This window comes from Petaurus breviceps, unplaced genomic scaffold, assembly GCF_028583685.1.
Source record: "Petaurus breviceps papuanus isolate PSGF00001 unplaced genomic scaffold, PetGlider_PUasm1.0 118, whole genome shotgun sequence".
Classification (NCBI taxonomy): Eukaryota; Metazoa; Chordata; class Mammalia; order Diprotodontia; family Petauridae; genus Petaurus; species Petaurus breviceps.
In genome coordinates, this window is record NW_027185616.1 from 15,758,582 (window position 1) to 15,780,115 (window position 21,534).

The following is a 21,534-nucleotide window of genomic DNA, read 5'->3' on the forward strand; positions in this document are numbered from 1 at the left end:
AGCAGCAGCTATGGCCGTTTCCAGAATTATCAACACATAGATGCAGAGGACAAAGTGAGAGGTCAGTGCAGTCTGGACTTTGGGACCAGTAAGTGGGAGTGCCTCGGCTTTTGCCCCCAGGGTGAGAAGCCCTTGAGATGCTGGCACAGCCAGCCAGCACCATGTGGCAGCTTCAGCTCCTGGCCTGCAGAGTGTAGGAGGACCAAGCACCAGTCTGAGGGGTAATCACTCTTGCTTTAACCCTCTTGGATCTGGATTGCAGTCTAGGGTGGAGGCCCTGGGGTGTGTGTCCAGCTTGCCAGAGCATGTGGAGACCTCAGAGCGAGCACCCATCTAATACCTCTGGCAGCTGAGAAAACCCCAGCATTTGGGACGAAGCCTCGCCTGTCTGGTGGCAGAGTCCTACTGTGGCAAAAAGCCCAGGGGTCAAGTGACTGAGGGGTGACATGACCAGGCAAAGGAAACAAAGCAGACAGAAGATTCCAACATTAGACTCCTATTTTGGGGATAAAAAGGAGCAAAGCATGGAACAGGAGGAAGACAGTGAAGTCAGAACTCCTGCACCAAAAGCTTCAAAGGAAAATATGAGCTGGTTACAGGCCGTAGAGGACCTTAAGAAGCAGATAAGAGAAGTGGAGGAAAAATTGGGAAGAGAAATGAGAACAATGCAAGAAAATTATGAAATGAGAGTCAACAGCCTGACTGAGGAAAATAACACCTTAAAAAATAGAGTAACTCAAATGGCAAAAGAGGCTCAAAAAGGCAATGAGGAGAAGAATGCCTTAAAAAGCCAAATTTGCCAGATGGAAAAAGAATCTCAAAAGCTCAATGAGGAGAATCATTGCTTCAGAATTAGATTGGAGCAAATGGAAGCTAATGACTTTATGAGAAATCAAGATACTGTTAAACAGATCCAAACAAATGAAAGAATAGAAGGCAAAGTGAAATATCCCATGGGAAAAACCACTGACCTGGAAAATAGATCCAGGAGAGATAATTTAAAAATTACTGGACTACCTGAAAGCCATGATCAAAGTAAGAACCTAGAAATCATCCTCCAGGAACTTCTCAAAGAAAACTGTCCTGGTGTTTTAGAACCAGAGGGCAAAATAGAGGTTGAACGAATCCACTGATCACCTCCTGAAAAAGATCCCAAAAAGAAAACTCCTAGGAATATTATAGCCAGGTTCCAGAATTCCCAGATTAGGAGAGAATATTACAAGCATCCAGGAAGAAACAATTTGAATATTGTGGAAACACAATCAGGATAACCCTGGATCTGGCAGCTTCTACACTGAGGGATCAAAGGGCTTGGAATATGATATTCCAGAGGTCAAAGGAGCTGGTATTAAAACCAAGAGTCACCTACACAACAAAACTGATTATCATGTTTCAGGGTAAAATATGGTCATTCAGTGGAATAGAGGACTTTCAAGCATTCTTGATGAAAAAACCAGAGTTGAATAGAAAATTTGACATTCAGATACAAGAGGCAAGAGAAGCATGAAAAGGTAAACAGGGAAAAGATCATAAGGAACTTATCAAAGTTGAACTATTAACATTCCTACATGGAAACACAATAATTGTAACCTATGAAACTTTTCTCAGTAGTTGAAGGGAATATATATATATGTATATATATACACATATACATATATATGTATGTACATATATATGTCTATATCTGAGGGTATATGGGCATATGAATGTGAATGTGTATATATATATATATATATGTTTACAGGTATACATAGATAGAGGGCACAGGAACAATTTAACAGGAAGGGATGATACTTAAAAGGTGAAATTAACAGGTGAGAGAGGAATATAATGAGAGGAGATGGGGAAAGACAGAATGGAGTAAACTATCTCATATAGAAGAGGCAAGGGAAAATGGTTACAATGGAGGGGAAGAATAGGAAGGCAAAAGGGAATGGGTAAACCCTATTCCCATTTAATTTGGCTTGGGGAGAGAATGAAATACACACTAAATAGGGTATTTCACCCTACAGGAGAGTAGGGGGGAAGGGGATCAGAGGGGGGATGATAGAAGGGAGGACAGGCTACAGGGAGGGAAGTTGGCAGCGCCCACTTTTGAAAAGGGACAGGATCAAAGTAGAGAATAGAACAAGTGGGAGGTGGGATAGGAGGGAGGGAAATATAGTCAGTCTTTTACAATATATCTACTATGTTAATGTTTTGCATTAACTACACATGTACAACCTATACTGAACTGCTTATCTTCTCAGTAAGGGTGGGTAACAAGGGAGGAAGGGAATGAATCTGGAATTCAAAGTTTTAAAATCAGATATTCAAATATATATACTATTATCAATACTATTTTACATGTAATTGGGAAATAAGAAATACAGGCACTGGGGCATAGAGATCCACTGGAACAGTCAAAAGGGGTATGGGAGAAAATATAGGAGAGAGCAGATTGGAGGAGGGGATATCCTGTGGGACTCCTATTTTGGGGTGGTGGGTAGGGGAAAAACTGGGAGAAAATTTGTAACTCAAAATCTGGCAGAAGTGAATGATGTAAATCAGAAGTTAATAAAGCATTTGAAAAATTAAAAAAAATTTTAGTGTGAACATTTATACCTCAGCAATTGGAAAATGCTACAAATCATGGATGCATTCATTGTTTGGTTGATTGTCTAGACTGAAGAAAATTTTAGAGAAAATGATAATACTACAGATTAAACTTTACATACATTTTTTTCCAATGGTGTCGTTGTTAAACATTTACCAGGACACCCCTAAAGTAGAATTTTGTTGCATTAAAATATATTCATTTATAAAATTTAACCTTTAAAATTCTCCTTTGTAATCACACCTCACCCATATAACCTCATGTGTTAAGCTGCTTATTAAATAACCACAAGCTGCATAGTCCTATGATAGTTATCATGTGTTGAAGAGGGATCAAATAAGAACATTCAACACGGTTATGCTTCTTGTTCCACAGGCACAATCATACAAGCCAACCCCCATGGAGAGAGCTCTCTCAGTCAGTCTTGTTAGTGAAATGCAAATATTTTGTTTTGTTTTGTTTTTTGGAGGGGGGAAGGCAGGGAAGTTGGGGTTAAGTGACTTGCCCAAGGTCACACGGCTAGTAAGTGTTAAGTGTCTGAGGCCAGATTTGAACTCAGGTCCTCCTGACTCCAGGGCTGGTGCTCTATTCACTGTGCCACCTAGCTGCCCCTGGAATGCAAATATTAATGCTTAATTCCTTATAGACTTTCTTCTATAAGTTTATAAAACTGACCTCCAACCCTTGGGTGGTAACTGACTCTTTAAATCTCATTTTTCCAAAAACCGTTGCAGATATTATATTGTCATTTTGTAGAATAGTAGCGCAAGATCAAAATGTTCCTATGGACACTACAAATAACTTACCGTGGGCCTAGTAAGAGGCATACTTGTAACTGGCTTGTTTGCTTATTTAGAGATCTCTTGTGGACCTCCAGCTCATGTTGAAAATGCAATTGCTCGTGGTATACATTACCAGTATGGAGACCTGGTAACCTACTCCTGCTATAGTGGATATATGTTGGAAGGCTCCCTTAGAAGTGTTTGCCTGGGAAATGGAACCTGGACATCACCACCTACATGCAGAGGTATGGGTAGATTTGATTTGGTTTGGTGTCTGTGTGTGTGTGTGTGCGTGTGTGTGTGTGTCTGTGTGTGTGAATCTCTTGGGAAATCTACATAGAAAACTCAGATAGCTTAAGATTAGCATCTCTTTAATTTAGTGATTTATTTCAATAAACATGTTATTGAGTGCCTACCCTATGTAAGACATAATATTCTGCGGTGGGCATACAAAGATTAGAATGAAACAATCCCTTCCCTCAAGGAACTTACGTTCTATTGGCACATACAATGCATACATAGTTAAGGAAAAAACAAGGTTAAGTAGAGGAGGCAGAAAACATTCATGACTGGAGAGGTCTGGGACAGCTTCCCAAAGGAGGTGGTATCTGACCTGAGGCTTGAAGAAAGATAAGGAATCTAAGACAACAAGTTATTAATCTCTAATATAGACAATTGTTATAGCAACTACTATAAGATTTTTAAAAATACAATTTTAAGAATTTATTTTTAAATTTCCTGTAAGGGGAAGGAGTTGGGATTTATGAATTGCAATATGAATACAGTATTCCTTTTTCCTCGACATACTGTTATACATTGAATAGTCAAGCCTTGAAATATAACAGACAATCCTGCATGAGATCAATAACTACTCTAAAGAGTCTAGTCTTGGGGCAGCTAGGTGGCGCAATGAATAGAGCACTGGCCCAGAGTCAGGAGGACCTGAGTTCAAATCTGACCTCAGACACTTAACACAAAAACTAGCCATGTGACCTTGGGCAAGTCACTTAACCCCAAATGCCCCCCAAAAAGCAAAAAAAAAAAAAGAGTCTAGTCTGGTAATCTATACAGGAAAAAAAAAAAGTAGATAAAGAATGCTTATTTTGCAGACTAGGGTATGCAGCTGTATAGAGATTTGATTGAGCTGCCCCACCTAGGACAGGCACTTGTAAACGGACAATGAGCTCAATCTGTAATTGAATAAGAGAAAAAAGCAGACCAAATAGCAGAGCATATTCAGTGACCCCAAGGTGCTCTTTGAAGTGAAAATCCGCCCATGTTCTTCCAGCAGTTCTATATGACTACAAATTCTAGAGCATCAACATTTTCAAAGGACCTAACTCGCAGGTGACCCAAAGGACAGCAGATATATATCAACTACAGTATGTTATCAGCGATGACTTTAATGCAAGAAATGTTTTGAAAGATATGAATGATTGGATAGGAAGGTGATCTGGCTAAATGACAAGAGTAAAATAATAACGCCCTGAGTAGTTCATGAATATCCCTCAAGACGAGTCTTCAGCATGTTGGGTAGACCTCTAATGAAAGATTTATGGGAAAAACTGATCAAGACTCACACAATCATTTAAATAGTTGAGGTTCTAGTCAGAAGGACTTCTTCCTTTTTCTTTCGGTGTGCAGGCAGGTTTTTTTGGTTAGTTGTTTTGGTTTGGTTTTGACCCATGACTTCATTTAGGAAACTTCTAATGATGAAACTCCCACAACTAAAGCACTGACTAGGCAATGGATCATTTAGAGAGCTGCCTGGGCACTTAACGGTTAATGTGAGGTACCCAAGATGCGACTGAGGCAGAACATGAATACACCTCTTCCTGACTCCAAAGACCTTTCCACTCTTCCATGATACTTCTCCATGTAATTAGTTATCATGCTTCCTCGTCATTTTTAAACTTCCAGGAGCCAAGATGGTGAAGTAAACAGTAAGTCGCTCTCACCTTCTGTTGAACTTGAGAAACCATTGAAGAAGCATGCTTGGGGTAGTTATGTGGTACAGTGAATAGAGCACCAACCCTAGAGTCAGGAGGATCTGAGTTCAAATCCTGCCTCAGAAACTTGACAATAGCTGTGTGACCCTGGGCAAGTCACTTAATCCCAATTGCCCTGCCCTCCCCCCTCCAAAAAAGAAAAGAAAAGAAAAAGCATTCTTTAACTACTTGCTTTTTCTTGCATAGAGAATACTGCCCCAAGAAAAATCCTGGAATAGTGGAGTCAGGGTATGGCTATCTTTTAGCTCTATCTTGGGAGGCTAGGGGATTAACAGGAAATCTCCCTCTTGCTGTGACTTGCTGTGACCAGTGCAGGATGACAGGTGTCTCAGCAGACCAGCAGCAGGCCCCACCTCAGTGGAACAGTAAGAGATGCTGAGTCCCAGGGTGGGGAAGCAGGCAAGCTCCAACACCAGGCACACACTGCTTCCAACTCAGGTAAAATACCAGACCATTACAATATACAACTGCAAGCACCTGTGTCCCGGCACCTGAGTCCTGAGAAGAGAAAGCCTGTAACCGAGCCCCTAACCCCCAGCACAAGAAGCCTGGGGCAGTGCCCTTGGGATCCCAGAAGTAGAGATCAAATTAAAAGTAAAAAAAAAAAAAAAGGCAAACATGAGCAAGAATTTTTTAAAAATCAATAACCATAGAGAAATATCTTGTTGACAGGCAAGATCAGAACACAAATTCAGAAGAGGACAACATGGTCAATATACCCACATCGTGCTTCCTCATCTAGAGAATGAGGAAGTTGGTTTAAAAGATTATTTCTATTCTAAGGTCCGTTCAGCTCTGACACTCTTTGATCCCATATTAGGAGAGAAGACAGGTACTTTCTAGAAAGCCCTACAAACATCTTTGTGAACTCCTGCTTCAGGTGCCTCATCTATAAAAGGAAAAAAAGCAGGGGAGGAATCTGGACTTTTGTTTCTGCTGCCTCTGCTGGGAAATGCACCATGAACTCTCCAGTGGTGCTGTGGTCTCATCACAGAAGAAGTCATGGTCAGAGGTAGTGCCTTTTCTTTTCTGAGAGGAGGGAAAGAGGGAGTCAGCTAAACAGATCCTTTCCTGCACCTGCCTAGACAGCCTGATAGGGAAGAGGAAGAAAGTAGAGAACACTTAGCCCTGACCTCCCATGCAATCAATTGTTGGCGTCTCTGGATCCATGCCAGATGTATTCTGGGAAGTAAACCTCATAGCTATAAGGTGGAGTGACATGCATAGTCAACATAAAGGTTGTCATGGTTACTAATTATGTGAAATTTATATATTTGGAAATGGTGATGATAAATGGCTATATGACTAACCTATGTATTTGCTAACAAGTTCAAGCTTAGGACACACCCACTTAATATGCCTGGAGTAGTTGAGGCTGGGAAAGAGAGGGAGTGAGAGAGAGCAAGAGAGAACGAGAGTGAGAGGGGTGGGGGGGAGGAAAAGAGAGGGGGGGGGGGGGGGGGGGAGAGAGACAGAGAGAGAGAGAGAGAGTCTGATAAAATTGAATTGAGCTGGTGTCTTTTATTCTACACAGCTGAGTATTCAGGAGAATCAGAATAGGCACAGAAGCTTAATGATTTTCAGTTTGGAAAGGAATATCTTTGTGTTTTAAAGATTAGCAAGTTTTCAAGGACTGGCTATAAGATGACACTCAATATTTTGGTCATACAATATGAAACATTGGCTGAACCAGAAGCTAATGCCCAGGAAAAGAACATGGACTGGTTAAACACCTGCCACTGTTGGGCAGTAACTGTTTCATTCTACCAATTTCACCTGTTGATACATAATGGAACAAATAGGCCATGATTTCATGTGACACTTGTTTTATCTGCACATCAGGTGTCCTAATCATGCTGAAGTATAAAGAAAAAGGCCTGATGTTCTTGTTGCTATGTCTGTGATAGAGTAGAATGAGATCACCCCGAGAAGGAATTATTTCTGGTTTGCATTACAGCAGAACCACAGTGAAATACAGACAAATTCCACATTTCTTTCTTCCTTTCACACACATGCAGAGCAGTACCTAGATATTGAATTGTCTTTTCCTCAAACCCAGGCTGATAGAATTGAGGTCACTCAGGGTTCATCAGCATTCAAATTTTTTGGTTTCCCGTAGCCTATAAATTATGTATATTCTATGATATTTAGAAGGATATAATGTGGCTAAAAAATGCTGGATAAAAATCTTTTTAATGAAACAAAATGTTTGTGAAGATGTTCTTCAATACAAATAATGGGTTTTTCTCTGTCCTTGGCTCTCTTCCACATTTACCCATTGAGAAAAGGAGTTATAATACCAAGAAGGTCAGAGAGTTTGTGAAATGAAGAAAATTTTACTTTACTGAAGCACTATTTTCTTTTTGTTGTTGTAGTTGTAATTGACTTCTTTTTTAAATAAATTCTTTATTTTTAGTTTTCAACATTCATTTCCACAAGATTTTGAATTACAAATTTTCTCCCCATCTTTCCCCTACCCTGACCCCAAAATAGAGATCCTATTGAATACCTCTTCCCCCAATCTGCTCTCTCTTACATCCTCCCCCATGCCTCCTCTGACTTTCTAGTAGGGCAAAATGGATTTCTATGCCCAATGAATCATCATTTTCTGAACTCTTTGGATAGGAAAGGAGAACTTTTAAAAAGTCTGGGATTTAAGGGGAAATCCTTCAGATCTCTATGATATCAAACATAATAACTCCACTTTCTGTGATTTCTCCCTTTTTTTTTCTTTTTTTTTTTGCTTTTTGAAGGGCAATTGCAGTCAAGTGACTTGCCCAAAGTCACATGGCTAGTTTTTGTGTTAAGTGTCTGAGGTCAAATTTGAACTCAGGTCCTCCTGACTCCAGGGCCAGTGCACTATTCACTGTGCCACCTAGCCACCCCTGAGTATTATAAATAACAAATGGTCTATGGCAACCTTTTTGGTGATGTTCATATCACTGATGCCTTTCATCAGTGACTGTATCCCTTAACACATAACTAACAATTCATATCATGTGAAATTTGTTCTGAATATGACCAATTTTACTAGTACCAACAGATCATTAGAAGGACCACCCTAAAGCCATGTAAACAATGGAACAAGTGATTCATAGTTCCTTTTATGGCTCTGTCTCCTAGATAGGCTATAGAAAATGCAACTTACTCAAGTTTTTGTGATTCTTCCTGGTTTGGTCATTTTTTGCATAGCTTTTGCTTAAATCAGACATATGGACCACACAGATTGATTGAGTAGAATGATCACAAATCTAAAGCTTGAACAACTTCCCTGCCTCTTGGGTTGCGTAACTATAAAACAGAGCTAAATTAGTTTTGTGCAGACCAACATCATAGAAATGTATGAGGGGAAAGAGAGGGCTACATAAATGAGTCATTGGTAGCGGTAATATGGTGTAACTATCCTCACAGATAACACAATAGGCCAGTGTCAGAATTTAAAATGAGACCCATATGATTAAGTGTATTATTATCCACTAATGTACATATACTTTTTCTTACTTTCCCTCATTTCACAAACTCAGGAAACTATATTCCTTGATTAACTTAAAGATATCCTTGTGTTACCAACTCCTTATGTATTTCTTGAACACCTGCCATAAGTACAATTCCATGTTAGGTGCTACAGAGAATATAAAAGGGTCATACTAGGGGCCTAGTTAGAGAGAAAAGCCTCCTACATAGAGAATAACAGTAAACAGGACAGTGAGGGTTGTGTTGAATTTTTGGCACAGATTCTAAGTGTTGTGGTTGTACAGTTGATAGAGTGCCATGCCTGGTGTCAGGAAGACCCGAGTTCAAATCTACCCTTACTTGTTGTGTGACCCTGGGCAAGTCACTTAACCATGTTTACCTTACTTTCCTCATCTATAAAATGAGCTGGAGAAGGAAGTAGCAAACCACCTGCTGTCTTTGCCAAGGAAACCCCAAGTGAGGTGACAAAGAGTGGGACATGACTGAAACAGCTGAACAAAACAACAAAGTGCTGAAGACAGTCAAGAGATTCTCAGGAAAAGCTTCTAGAAAAGGGGATCTGTGCTGGGCCTTAAGAGATAGGAAGGAATTTATGAGAGAAAGTGAAAAGGGAGAGGAGGCAGCATGAGTGGGGGCACAGAGGCAGTTCACATTCACTGGACAGTCTAGACCAACTTAATTAGAACAAAAGGGATGATATCCAGAACATTTTGGGGGGGGGGACTTTTTTTTGGAGGGGGCAATTAATTTGGGGGGTCAGGGCAATTGGGGTTAAGTCACTTGCCCAAGGTCACATGGCTAGTGTTAAGTATCTGATGCTGAATTTGAACTCAGGTCCTCCTTACTCCAGAGCCAGTGCTCTATTCACTACACCATCTAGCTGTCGCTTCACTGCACCACTTACCTGCCCATGGAACAGTTTTTTTTTTTTCCCTCAAACTGAGACAGAGCAGGAGATTTTGCCTCTTTCTCCCCACTCCCATCAAAACTTTCAAAGTTCAGGGGTGGCTAGGTGGCGCAGTGAGTAAAGCGCCAGCCCTGGAGTCAGGAGGACCTAAGTTCGGTTCCGGCCTCAGACACTAAACACCCACACACAAAAAATAACTGGCCGTGTAAACTTGAGCAAGTTACTTAACCCCGATTGCTTTAAAAAAAAAAAAAAAAGAAGACCTTCAAAGTTCATTCTCATGAGTGTAACAGGACTAGAACTATAAGTGACTCATCAGTAGGATCTGAGAACCCTAACCACTCCCACCCAGCAGCCCACCCCATCCTCTGTTGTTCTATCCTTTTAGGTTTTTTTGCTCCACTTTCTGTCCTCCCTTGTCTCAGCTGAGAAACAGATCAATTCAGCAGAAGACAAGCTCCCCAATGCAGGGACTTTCACATCTTTGTCTTTGCATCCTAAGCAGCTCACACATCACACATACTCAATAAAATGCTTGTTAAGCTGAGGCAAATTGGATTAAATTTTCAAAGGGGCCATTACAATATTACGCTCACTCTTCCCTTCTGAAAAGGCTGGAAATTTTTTGAATGAAGGGATGACTCGATGAAAGAGCAATGAGCCTCTGATTTAGTTGATGAAAGCAACAACAGATTTCTTCTTTGATATGGGTTCTTTTAGAATGAATAGGGCTGACAGCACACAGTAAATATGCTTCTTAGGAGATGTTATCCAATTTAACAAGAAGGCTTGTTAAAAAAAAAAGCTATGGACAAGTGTTTTATCTCCCCATATCCCTCTCTCCACCTTCAAAACCAAGTAGCACACACACACACACACACACACACACACACACACACACTTTTAATTTCTCCAGTACTGGATGTTATATGAATATAAAAATGCTAGGGGAGGGGGGGGCAACTAGGTGGTGCAGTGAATAGAGCACTGGCCCTGGAGTCAGGAGGACCTGAGTCCAAATTTGACTTCAGACACTTGATACTTACTAGCCATGTGACCTTGGGCAAGTCACTTAACCCCCAATTGCCTTGCCTTCCCTCCTCCCCCCCAAAATACCAAAATATAATGTCTTTAATGACTTTAAAACTGAATAATAAATAAAATAATTATAATTATTTTTTAAAGTGCTATGTAAGTTGGATTGGACTTTATACCGTGTTTCCCCGATAATAAGACACAGTCTTATTATTTTTTTGGACAGAAAAACACCAGAGGGCTTATTTTCAGGGGAGGGCTTATTTTAATGAACATTGACAGCAATTTTAATAAACAGGTAAATGTGAACAAAAAAATGTACCTTTATTCAATAAGCAAATCACTGGGGAAGAACAGGATGACACGCTCACTGCTGCAGCTCTGATTGGATGCAGCTCGGAGTGCGGCGTGCGTTTCACGGGGTGGGGGGACAGTGCATACAGAGGGTACCATAATGTAGCGTGTAGTGCAGGGGATCACCTTCACTACAAGTAGAAATCTCAATAGGGCTTATTTTAGGGGGAGGGCTTATTTTAGAGGAATCTTATACAGTAAGGGGAGGGCTTATTTTCGGGATAGGTCTTATTATCGGGGAAACATGGGGTAGGTCATCTAGCCCACCTTCCTACACAGGATAGGAATTCCCTTTATAACAGCTCTGCCATTTGGTTCATTTAGTTTCTTTTTTGAATACCTCTAGCAACAGGAAGCTCAGTATGTTCTTAGGCAAGTTATTTTATAGCTCTAATTGTCAGAAAACTCTAGCTCATGTTGAACTGAAATCTTTCATTATGTAATTTCTATCCATTGGATAGAATTTGACCATATAGAATAACAAAATATGTCTTCTCACTTTTCTTTACCCTTCACAAATGCAAGATGTTTCAGTGTGGAAAACTGCACTTGTCAATGCTAAACACGGCCTACTTTTACAGAAGCAGCTGGTTGGCACAGAAATGTAGCACTGGGCCTGGAGTCAGGAAGACCTGAGTTCAAATCCAGCCTCAGACACTTACTAGCTATGTGATCATGGACAAGTAACTTAATCCTATTTGCCTCAGTTTCCTTAACTGTAAAATAGGGATAATAATAGGACCTACCTTCCTGGATTGTTGTGAGGATCAAATGAAATAATATTTGTAAAGTGCTTAGCATAGTGCCTTGAGCATAGCAGGCACTTAATAAAGGCTCCTTTCCTTCCTTCCTCATGCCTCAAAACTCAGAAATTAGCATAAGAAGCACACTAGCAAGATGTGTTGCTACTCTATTTCTTGGGCAAATGGGCACCAGTTGGTATAGGATTTAGGAACTCTAAACGCTAAATAAGGACATTATTTGGGGGTGAGGAGTGGTGGTGTGGGAAGATCGAAAACCAGCAGCCATGCTGGTAACCTTGCTGTCTGTGGCCTAGCTATTTATAATTCTAATATCTTTCATTAAATGTACTGTCTTTCAGCTCTCTGTATGGTCACTGATTAACCACAAAACCACCAATTTATAAAGCATTTGCGACTAAATAGTGGGGAAAGAGGACAGGGAGGACTATGACGTCTGCCTTTAGCAATACCCGTAATACAAGGACAGCCCTTCAAATGTTTAAAAACATTTATCAAGTCTTTCATTAATTTTATCTTCCCCAACATAAACATAGCCAAATCCATCAACCATCCTTCACATGGCACGATTGCTACATGCCTTGTTATCCCTAGATGCGCTCTTCTGAGAAACTTGTAGTTTACAATATTCCTCCGAATGTGAAAGTAACATTGTAGAGGGAAGTAACCCTGTCAAAGAACACAAGAAAAAATATGATCTGTACATTGTTTTATTTCTGCAGCCTAAATTTGTGATGTCATAGACAGCTAGATTATAATTTTGGCTCCTATTAATTGTTTAGACAACTTTAAAAAAAACATTTTTTCATACAAACTACTGCTAAGCCATAAATCCTCTGTCATGTCATGACATGGCGTGCTGCTCACTTGATATTTTTAACTGTAAGCATCATACTGCTGGTTTCAGTCTAATATTTTAAGCTTTTTGAAATTATTTTTAATCTTAATTCTGACATGTAATCTACTATCTAACCCCATCAGTTTTGAAAGTATAAACACTTGGGGCAGCTAGGTGGTGCAGTGAATAGAGCACCAGCCCTGGAGTCAGGAGGACCTGAGTTCAAATCTAGCCTCCAACACTTAACATTTACTAGCTGTGTGACCTTGGGCAAGTCACTTATCCCCAATTGCCCTGCCTTCCCCCCTCCAAAAAGGAAAGAAAAAAAGGTATAAACACTTTTATTTTTTCTACTCATTTATAAATCTAAAAAGCTGATAAGCTCTAAGTTTTCATTAATGTTGATTATGAGGGCAACAGACAGAGCTAAGGCTATTTAACATGTAAGTGAGAAAATGCTAAGTTTATCATTAACCTATGAACTCTTCTAGTTGTCACCCAAATATGTCATGCCGATTACAGCTGTTGCTAAGTTAAAGGCTGCACGGGGATGTTGCTATTGGTGTTTTAAAAGACACTTTCACTGGGACATTACCATGAAATGAGATCCATTTGTGCATAATGAATTCACAGTTCATATATTTCATCTAAGTATGAGAGTTTGGACTTGTGGGGGGCTATTGATATCCCGTCCTCTCACTTACCCATAGTAAGTCTTCGGTCGTCACCGGCCTCCTAGGAGGAATTACCAGACAGAGCACCCGAGGTTTGCAGGAGTTGTTTATTCAGGCTCAGCTACATGGCGACTGCCCTGAACTTCCGCATCAGGGCAACTTATAGGTACACATAGCCAATCATCTTCTACAGCTCTATTCATTACCTTTTAAGGTCATACATCAAGCAAGCAGGCACTAGCCCATATACCATTACTTCCTGGCCCCCAACATCTCCCCCTTTTTGTTTAATCAGGACGCTTGTCTGGTACAGCCTTAAGCGGTGCAGTTGCAATAACCTGAATTTAGCAGACCCTGGCGGCAGTAGGGGAATGCGGGATGTTCTGGCTTGGGTCATCTCCTGATCCCTGAACCTTACCCGTCCTCGGTAACCCAACGCCCTCAGGCCCTGTCTTAGGCGGCCGGGTCAGGAGAGGTTGCCCGTCATAGAACGGATCCCGTCTTACTTCAAGAGCGTTACATGTCTTCCATGGAAGCCAGCCTACTTGAGGGTCTGCTCCTTCCTCAATGGCCTTTTGTGTGAGCAACATACATCCTTGTTGTCTTCTCTGCAATCGGCAGAGGTACCAGACAAGCAACCCTATGGTCAAGAGTAACACCATACTTGACGCCCCCAAACCTCCCCAAGAGGCAAACTATTGGGTAATGTTTTGGAACCACTCAGTCCATGCTGATAACTGGGGACCAGATATGGTGGTAGAATTCAATACAACTATAGCACGTCTTAATTCATTTAACTTCAGTGTAAACTGCTTATTCCATGTCCCGTTTAAAAATGAACCCAGAGTATAGGACAGATTAGCTGCCCTAGAATATCTTTGGTACGGGGCAGAGGTCACACAAAGACCGGTTGTGTGCCATAGGCACCCCATGAGACCCATTTCCATTATGGCATCAATTTGCTCTTGCTGAGATAAGAAATTCTCATTACCTTTAACCAAAGCCGTGGTCCCTACTGCAGTGGACCCGGCAATACCAAGTCCTAAAAGCAGAGGTACAAGTATGGGGGCTCTTTTCTGTCTAGGCAAATTTGCATGCTCTCGCCCACCCTCACCGGAATAAAAGTAAGGAGAGGGGGCCTCAATGCATAGACAAAGGTCAGAGCTGACCAAGGGGAGCATGTGAATAGACAGTTTAGATAAGACTTGGGCCAGGTGGTTAAGGAGACAAAAGGCAAGGATAAAGGAGGGTGTGGGCCAGCCCTGGCCTTGATTACTTAATCAAGAGATTAAGTAAGAACAAAAGGGGTCAAAGGGTGTTGCCTAGGTGGAATGTGGGGTAGGGGGAAGGGGCAGAGTTGGAGGTTGGGAAAGGAATTTTACAGATAACAATTTTACAATACAAATTGCAGTTACAATTTCACAGACTGGTTTCACAAGTTGGTTTCACAAATTGACCTAGACCCCAGGTACCCCATCATTCCCCCCTTAAACAGATGACACCCGAAATCATTTGGGGGCACAGGACGATGATCTCAGCCTCCCGAGCTACTTCCCGCTGGGGAGGGGCGAAGAGCTTCCCCTGCCTCTCAGGGTATCATCGTTCAAGGGGTGGGGTCCATAGCCAAGGTCCGGAATTTGGCCGATGCCAGGTCCAAGGGGTGATGGGTAATGACTTCAGGCAACGGTTGATACTCAGCCCACAATGTTCCCGGCAGAAGAGTCACCTGCCAGTGAAGGGTGCTGAGCCTAAAAAAACACAAATCTAGCAAAAAGATTAGACAAACAAGGGCCAAAAAGGAGTAAGAGAAAATTGACCAGAAGTGGGGTGAGTATGGGCTAGTATAACCCATTACTCAGACTATTTCACTGTCCTTCATATTTTCCCATAGAATAGGCCTTTCAAAATCCCACTAGAGATTTAAAATTTCTTCTAAAAGTATTTTCCCTTCTTTAAAACAGTTCAAGACTCATAAAACTTTTAGAATGATCTTAAGCAGTTTGCATAACTTTCTGTACATGTTCTAATCTTAGATAAAAATAATATTAGATTTTCCAGTAGGCTAACACGAAAGAGCTCACATCCTTTACTGACTCCCTGCTCCGATCATAGAAACCTGCTATAGAAGGAAAAAAAAACAGGGACCTGTGACATTCCAAATATGACAGGATAGAACATCCTTGATTCTGTTTAAATTCAGGTTAGTTACAGATATCCAACCATGCAGTATCCATGCCACCTCAATGCTAGACTCAGGAATAGGTGGGGAACATTCCTTTTCAAAGGAACCCCATAGGTGTTCGTAAAGTCAAATCTCCCATCAGGTTTATAAATCATTGCCCTAATTGATTTGCATCTACTGCCCAAGATTCCTCATCTTTCTGTAACTATGCTTAATCTGATCTCACACTAAAATTTCCGTTCTCTCAACTAAAGTGTCTCTGATTTAATCCCAAATATAAAAGCTTTAAACCATCAGATATTATAACATAAAAAATCCAATTCACATGAAAATAACATTATAACATAGGGTTAGCAGAACTGATAAAGTAACAAAGCTAGTTTTACACAACTTTTTCTCCATCTTTTAGTTTCAACAAAACTCAGATTGAAAACTGATTTGTCACTCAATTTTTACAGTATAAGAGGACTTTACAATTTAGAGATACCATAATAGAACAATGACATAATGACATTAATTGCATTTCCGATTCATCACATACCAAAATTATTGATAGAAAATTAGGCTTACCAAGTGCAGAGGCTTTTCTCTTCTCCCCACATTTGCAGAGCTTGGTTGTGGTCCCCGGGATTTGAAAGGAAAGAGGGTCATCTGCATGCCCCAGGGGCCCTCAATATAGCTGCTATGCCTCCCCCCAATGTTTTTAGCTGTTCCAACTTTTACTCCAATAAATTTTGTGTCCACTCCTAAGAAACTTCCTTGAAAGTGATAGCTTTGACTTCCCTAGCAAGGGGAGAGGGAGTGGCGCCTACTCCCTTATCCCAGTTCTAGAGAACCCAAAAACCTCACCTTATGTATCAAATCTTGGAAAATATTCCAATTTGCCTAAATGCCAAATAGTAAAATGAATTCTGACTTTTCTTCATCATCAAATTAGGAGTGACACTTTTCAAAGATGACCAGAATGCATTCAGTTGCCTTTTAGTTGCATTCTGTTACACAAAACTTTTCTCTTTTAAGTGAGTCAGGAAATAGTTAAATGTTAATCTACCTGCCTCTTTGTTCTGAGGGAAAAGATTCCCTCCCCCTCCCATCACCCTCTCCTCACTCCACTTGGCCAGAGTGGAATGAAGAGGAGATTTTCAAACTTTTAAAGATCTTAAAACTTCTGTTCATACTTTTCAATAGCAACTAACTTATACCTATCTTAACTTCCTACCCATGTTCCTTTCTTTGCTACATGCTTAAACTTTCTTGCTTTTACTACTGTCTACTCTTCCTGTTGGACTTTGATTAAAGCCCCTTTAAAATCATATACATACTTTATTTTTTTCTAATTCCAACCTAACATTTCTCCTATACTCTTTCACTTGCATTTACCATCATATAACCTAAACAAGACAATATTTTGCTCTCTTTCTCTCCCTTTCCAGCCTGCACTCAGCAGCAGGGGAAAGAAGGAGGGAAAGAGATACAGCATTTCAAAGGAATGTCCTGCAGTTGCAGCCAATGGTACAGAACTTTTCTAAATTAAATTTGGTCACAGACTCCCCATATCCAGAGACCCGTTTCTGGAAGTCTGAAGTTGTCCAAAAGGCATTTCAAAGGAGTACACGGGCCGGCTGTGGATGACCCTTGGCCCATAATGGACCTGATGACTGGATAGGACAAACAAAGACACAGAAGGGACAGAACACAGCAGAAACACAAGATACGACACGTAACAGTTCTGTGCACAGTACCAATCATGCAAAACATGTACCACTCATTCTAAACAAGCAACTAAGTGGGACTCGAACCCACAATTTAATCACCTAAACCAGAAAGAGTAATTAGGTGGGACTTAAGGTGTTATCTATCTGCTTCTTAAAAGTGATCGGGCCTCCGGCAAGGTTGAAGGGAGGAGGACGGCTTCCTTCCACCCATTCGGCAGCCCAGGCGTCCCCCTCCCATGTAGGGACTTCCTCTTTTTTTTTTTTTTTTCTGCGCCACTGACTCCTCCTTTCCGGGTTCTTGTTCCCAGCGAACAGTGCTCGGAGCCAGCTCCTTCGCTGTCGCCATCTTCCCCGCTTTCTAATCCCCTCTCCGCTTCTCTCAACTCCTCCCACAGATATTGAGGAGGTCGGCTAGTCGATTCCTCCTCCGACTCCTCACTAGAGGAGCCTGCTAAGGATAAACGGTGAAATCGGTTGGGGTTAATGACCCCGGGTTTGTTCCCTCATATGAAGCCATTTGTTGTCCCACCACGGCCCATCGGCCTGGCTGCACCCCCGCATGTTGTATCCAGGGGCAGATGGTCCATATTTTTTCTACAAATTGGCGGCACGTTCTTATCGGTATCTTTACACCGCCCTTCGCGCACACTTTGTAAAGCTGCGCGGCAATAACTCCTTTCTCCTCAGGCAAAATTGCGGGGGCACTTCCTGCCCCTCCCATCTTCTCAACGGTACTCTTTTACCGATGAGGCTGTCTGGAGAGCTAAGTTACAGCCCAGACGGTCTTCTCGGACCCTACCCACGCCCCACGTTGGGCGCCAGTTGTGGGGGGCTATTGATATCCCGTCCTCTCACTTACCCATAGTAAGTCTTCGGTCATCACCGGCCTCCTAGGAGGAATTACCAGACAGAGCACCCGAGGTTTGCAGGAGTTGTTTATTCAGGCTCAGCTACATGGCGACTGCCCTGAGCTTCCGCATCAGGGCAACTTATAGGTACACATAGCCAATCATCTTCTACAGCTCTATTCATTACCTTTTAAGGTCATACATCAAGCAAGCAGGCACTAGCCCATATACCATTACTTCCTGGCCCCCAACAGGACTTGTAAGATATAATTTAAAAAGAAAATTTGGCATTAGTAATAATGGACCATAGAATTGCAATAAGTCTGCTTTAATGTGAAAATCTGCCTTTTGTGTGTGTATGCCTTACCATGTCATTGATGCTTGAAACTCTACTAATCCTTTGAATTACTGTGTATTGTCCTTCGTTAACATGCCAGTGACCCCTGTCAGTGGTAACAAAGGCATCATCTACTTCACCTATAGAGTGAGGAAAACACCTTACTCCCTGTACTCATTTAAAAATGAGCCATTCAAAGTGACAATAGCAGCAATTCAAAATGATGTGATATTTTATAACTTACAGTAAGGAGGCAGAGCGGAGTGGATAAAGGATCCACCTTGAAGCCATTAAGATGTGGATTCAAGTCTTACCTTTGATATGCACTGGTTATGTGACTCTAGGCAAGTCATGACCTCCCAGTATCCTAGGTTACACTGTAATACCGTAAATTACAGAGAAGTGTGGATCTGCTTTGGCAGAAGGAACTTCCTCACCTGGGATTTTCCAATGCCAATGAAATTATAGGCCCAGTCCTTATCTTTTACAAATCCACAAATTGCATTTTGGTCCCTGTCTGCTATCTTTATAAGAACAAGAACTTTGTACCATAAATCACGCAAAGTACTTTCACAGTCTTACAAAGAAGTAAACTGAAGCTCGGTGGCAATAAGTCCATTGTCCACATACCTACTGTCAGTGAGTTTTCTGAATCTAGGTCTGGTCTATTTTCCACTTAGCACATCTGCCTCTCTGGTATTATCATTAACACCTTCTGATGGGACCTTTTCCAAGTAACAGCTATCCAAAACAGTGATGTCAAACTCAGATAGAAACAGGGGCCACTAAACCATACACCAGGATCCCAGCGGGCTTCATAGTGACTTTGAAAACCACATATTGATATTATCTATGTTTCATGGTATTTCTATTTATTTTGTTAAATAATTCCCAGTTCCATTTTAATCTGTTTCATGTGCATTCTGGAGGTCCAGAGACTATGTGTTTGATATCTCTGGTCTAAGAAAAGAGGTTTTTTTGAGCTGGGGGAGGGGTCAGAGGAGAGAATGGAGAGCTGTATTCAAAGCACAGGGTACTCTTGAAGGAAAGAAGGCTTAGGCAAGTAGCTCAGGGTTGAAAGGGGGGATGTGGAGGTTGGGGCACAGAGGAGTAGGAGGTGGCCATTTGAAGAGCATTGCAAAGGCATCAATCACTGGCCTCTGATTAAAAACTGTGGTTCCAATGGCTCCAGTTCACCTCAAGGACCAATTATAAATTCCTCCCCTTGGTATTTAAAGCTCTCTGCAACCTGGCACCTTCCTACCTCTCCAGTCTCCTTAACTCATTTCTCCCATTTATGCACTCTTTGGGCAGCTAGGTGGCACAGTGAATAGAGTGTCAGGCCTGGAAGTCAGGAGGACCTGAGTTCAAATCCAGCCTCACACACTTATTAGTTGTATAACCCTGGGCAAGTTATTTGACCCTGTTTGCTTCAGTTTCCTCATCTGTAAAATGAGCCAGAGAAATGGCAAAGCACTTCAATATCTTTGCCAAGAAAACCCCCAAAGGGGTCACAGGGTCAGACATGACTGCAAACAACTGAGAAACAACATAGACTTTACAGGGCAGTCGCCTCCTTCACCTCCATCTTGGCCACTCTGCATGCTCTGGAAACTCCTCAGTGCTGCTTCTTGCTTTCCCGGGCTTCCCTCAAGGGACATAGCTTGTACCACCTTCTGCTAGAGGGGCCTTCAGCTGCTTGTGCCTTCCCAACCAAAAAGAGCTCGCAGCTGCTTCATGCGTATGTAACACATATTCACCCCATGCAGGTTGTCTTCCCTAAAAGAATATGAGGTCCTTAAGGGCAGGGACTATTTCTTTTTATCCCTAGAACCTGGCATAGTGCTTGGCACATAGTGGGTACTTTTAATAAATGATGTTCATTGATTCATGCACCTCTCTCCTTCACCCACCTTTATTTACCTCCTGGCATTTTCATGATCTTTATAACTCATGAATAAAAATGTAAAACAGCAGAGATGCAAGAAATGCTTTAAAGATAATGTCCTCCAACAGCTTTTTGTTTTTTATTAAAAAGATAACATTTTTGTTTTTATTAAAAAGATAACACTGAGATAATTAATGCAGAATCTAGTGAATGAAAGAACAAGGACTAGAAATTGGATCCTCCTTACTCCTCAACCATGAGGAGGCCTCCCTCATATCATACTGCCTCCCATTTTTCAGCTACATTTCTTTTCCTTAAAGATTTGAGTATAGAGTAAGAATTTATGATCAATTGTAGCTAAAAACAAGGGATGAAAAAAGGTACTTTTAAAACAATAGTACTAGTTAGTATTGTAGAGAAAGCCTTATACAGGCTAACTTGAGGTAATGAGTTGAATTGAATGTTGAGTCTATATTCTCCTGTTCCCTCTCCCTACCCCACTCCAATAAATGTAAAAATTTCTGTATTCATCATTTTATACAAAAAGACTTGAATAAAAGAAAAAAATTTAAAAAGGAAAGTGAAAAATAGCAAACTTCAGTCTGTATTCAGTCAATATCAGCATGCTTCATCATCAGGATTAAGGATAAATGATGTTGGTTTAAGTTAAAGAAAAGTCTTTGGTGGCAAAAAATATCTTTAATTATATCTAAATTGCTCTATAGGTGTTAGCAATCAGGTATTCTCCTGTGCTATAAAGAGAGCAAATCAAAGATATACTGTACTTTGACATGAAAGATTCAGGTGTTGCTTAGTTATTGAAAGGGTGCAGTAGTCTGGGAAAGGGAGAATTGCCAGGGTTGTCTGAATTCAATTTGTGATATTATTGGTATGCAGAACGCCAGATGATAAATTTACTGTACTAATGTTCAACACCTATCCTACCTACAGCTTATGTTCGTAAAGAGTTATTTGGAGCACTGAAAAGCCACATGACTTGTCCAGAGTCATGTGGAAGAGGCAGGTCTTAAACCTAGGTCTTTCTAATGCTGAGGTCAGCACCTTATCCAAGCAAAACTGGACAGTCAGAATGGGAGAATGTGAAATTGTCTTTTCTAGAGTGTAATATGTTTG

At 41.1% G+C, this 21,534-nt stretch overlaps 1 protein-coding gene across 1 annotated transcript in view; it reads left to right on the forward strand.

The window, feature by feature from the left end:
- The window catches only part of SVEP1 (sushi, von Willebrand factor type A, EGF and pentraxin domain containing 1), a 355,921-nt gene that overhangs the window by 312,220 nt on the left and 22,167 nt on the right, over nucleotides 1-21,534 (forward strand). The window contains exon 44 of the mRNA XM_069086632.1: nucleotides 3,453-3,623. Within this exon, the coding sequence (XP_068942733.1) occupies nucleotides 3,453-3,623 (171 nt within the window). The remainder of the gene's footprint in view (nucleotides 1-3,452; nucleotides 3,624-21,534) is intronic.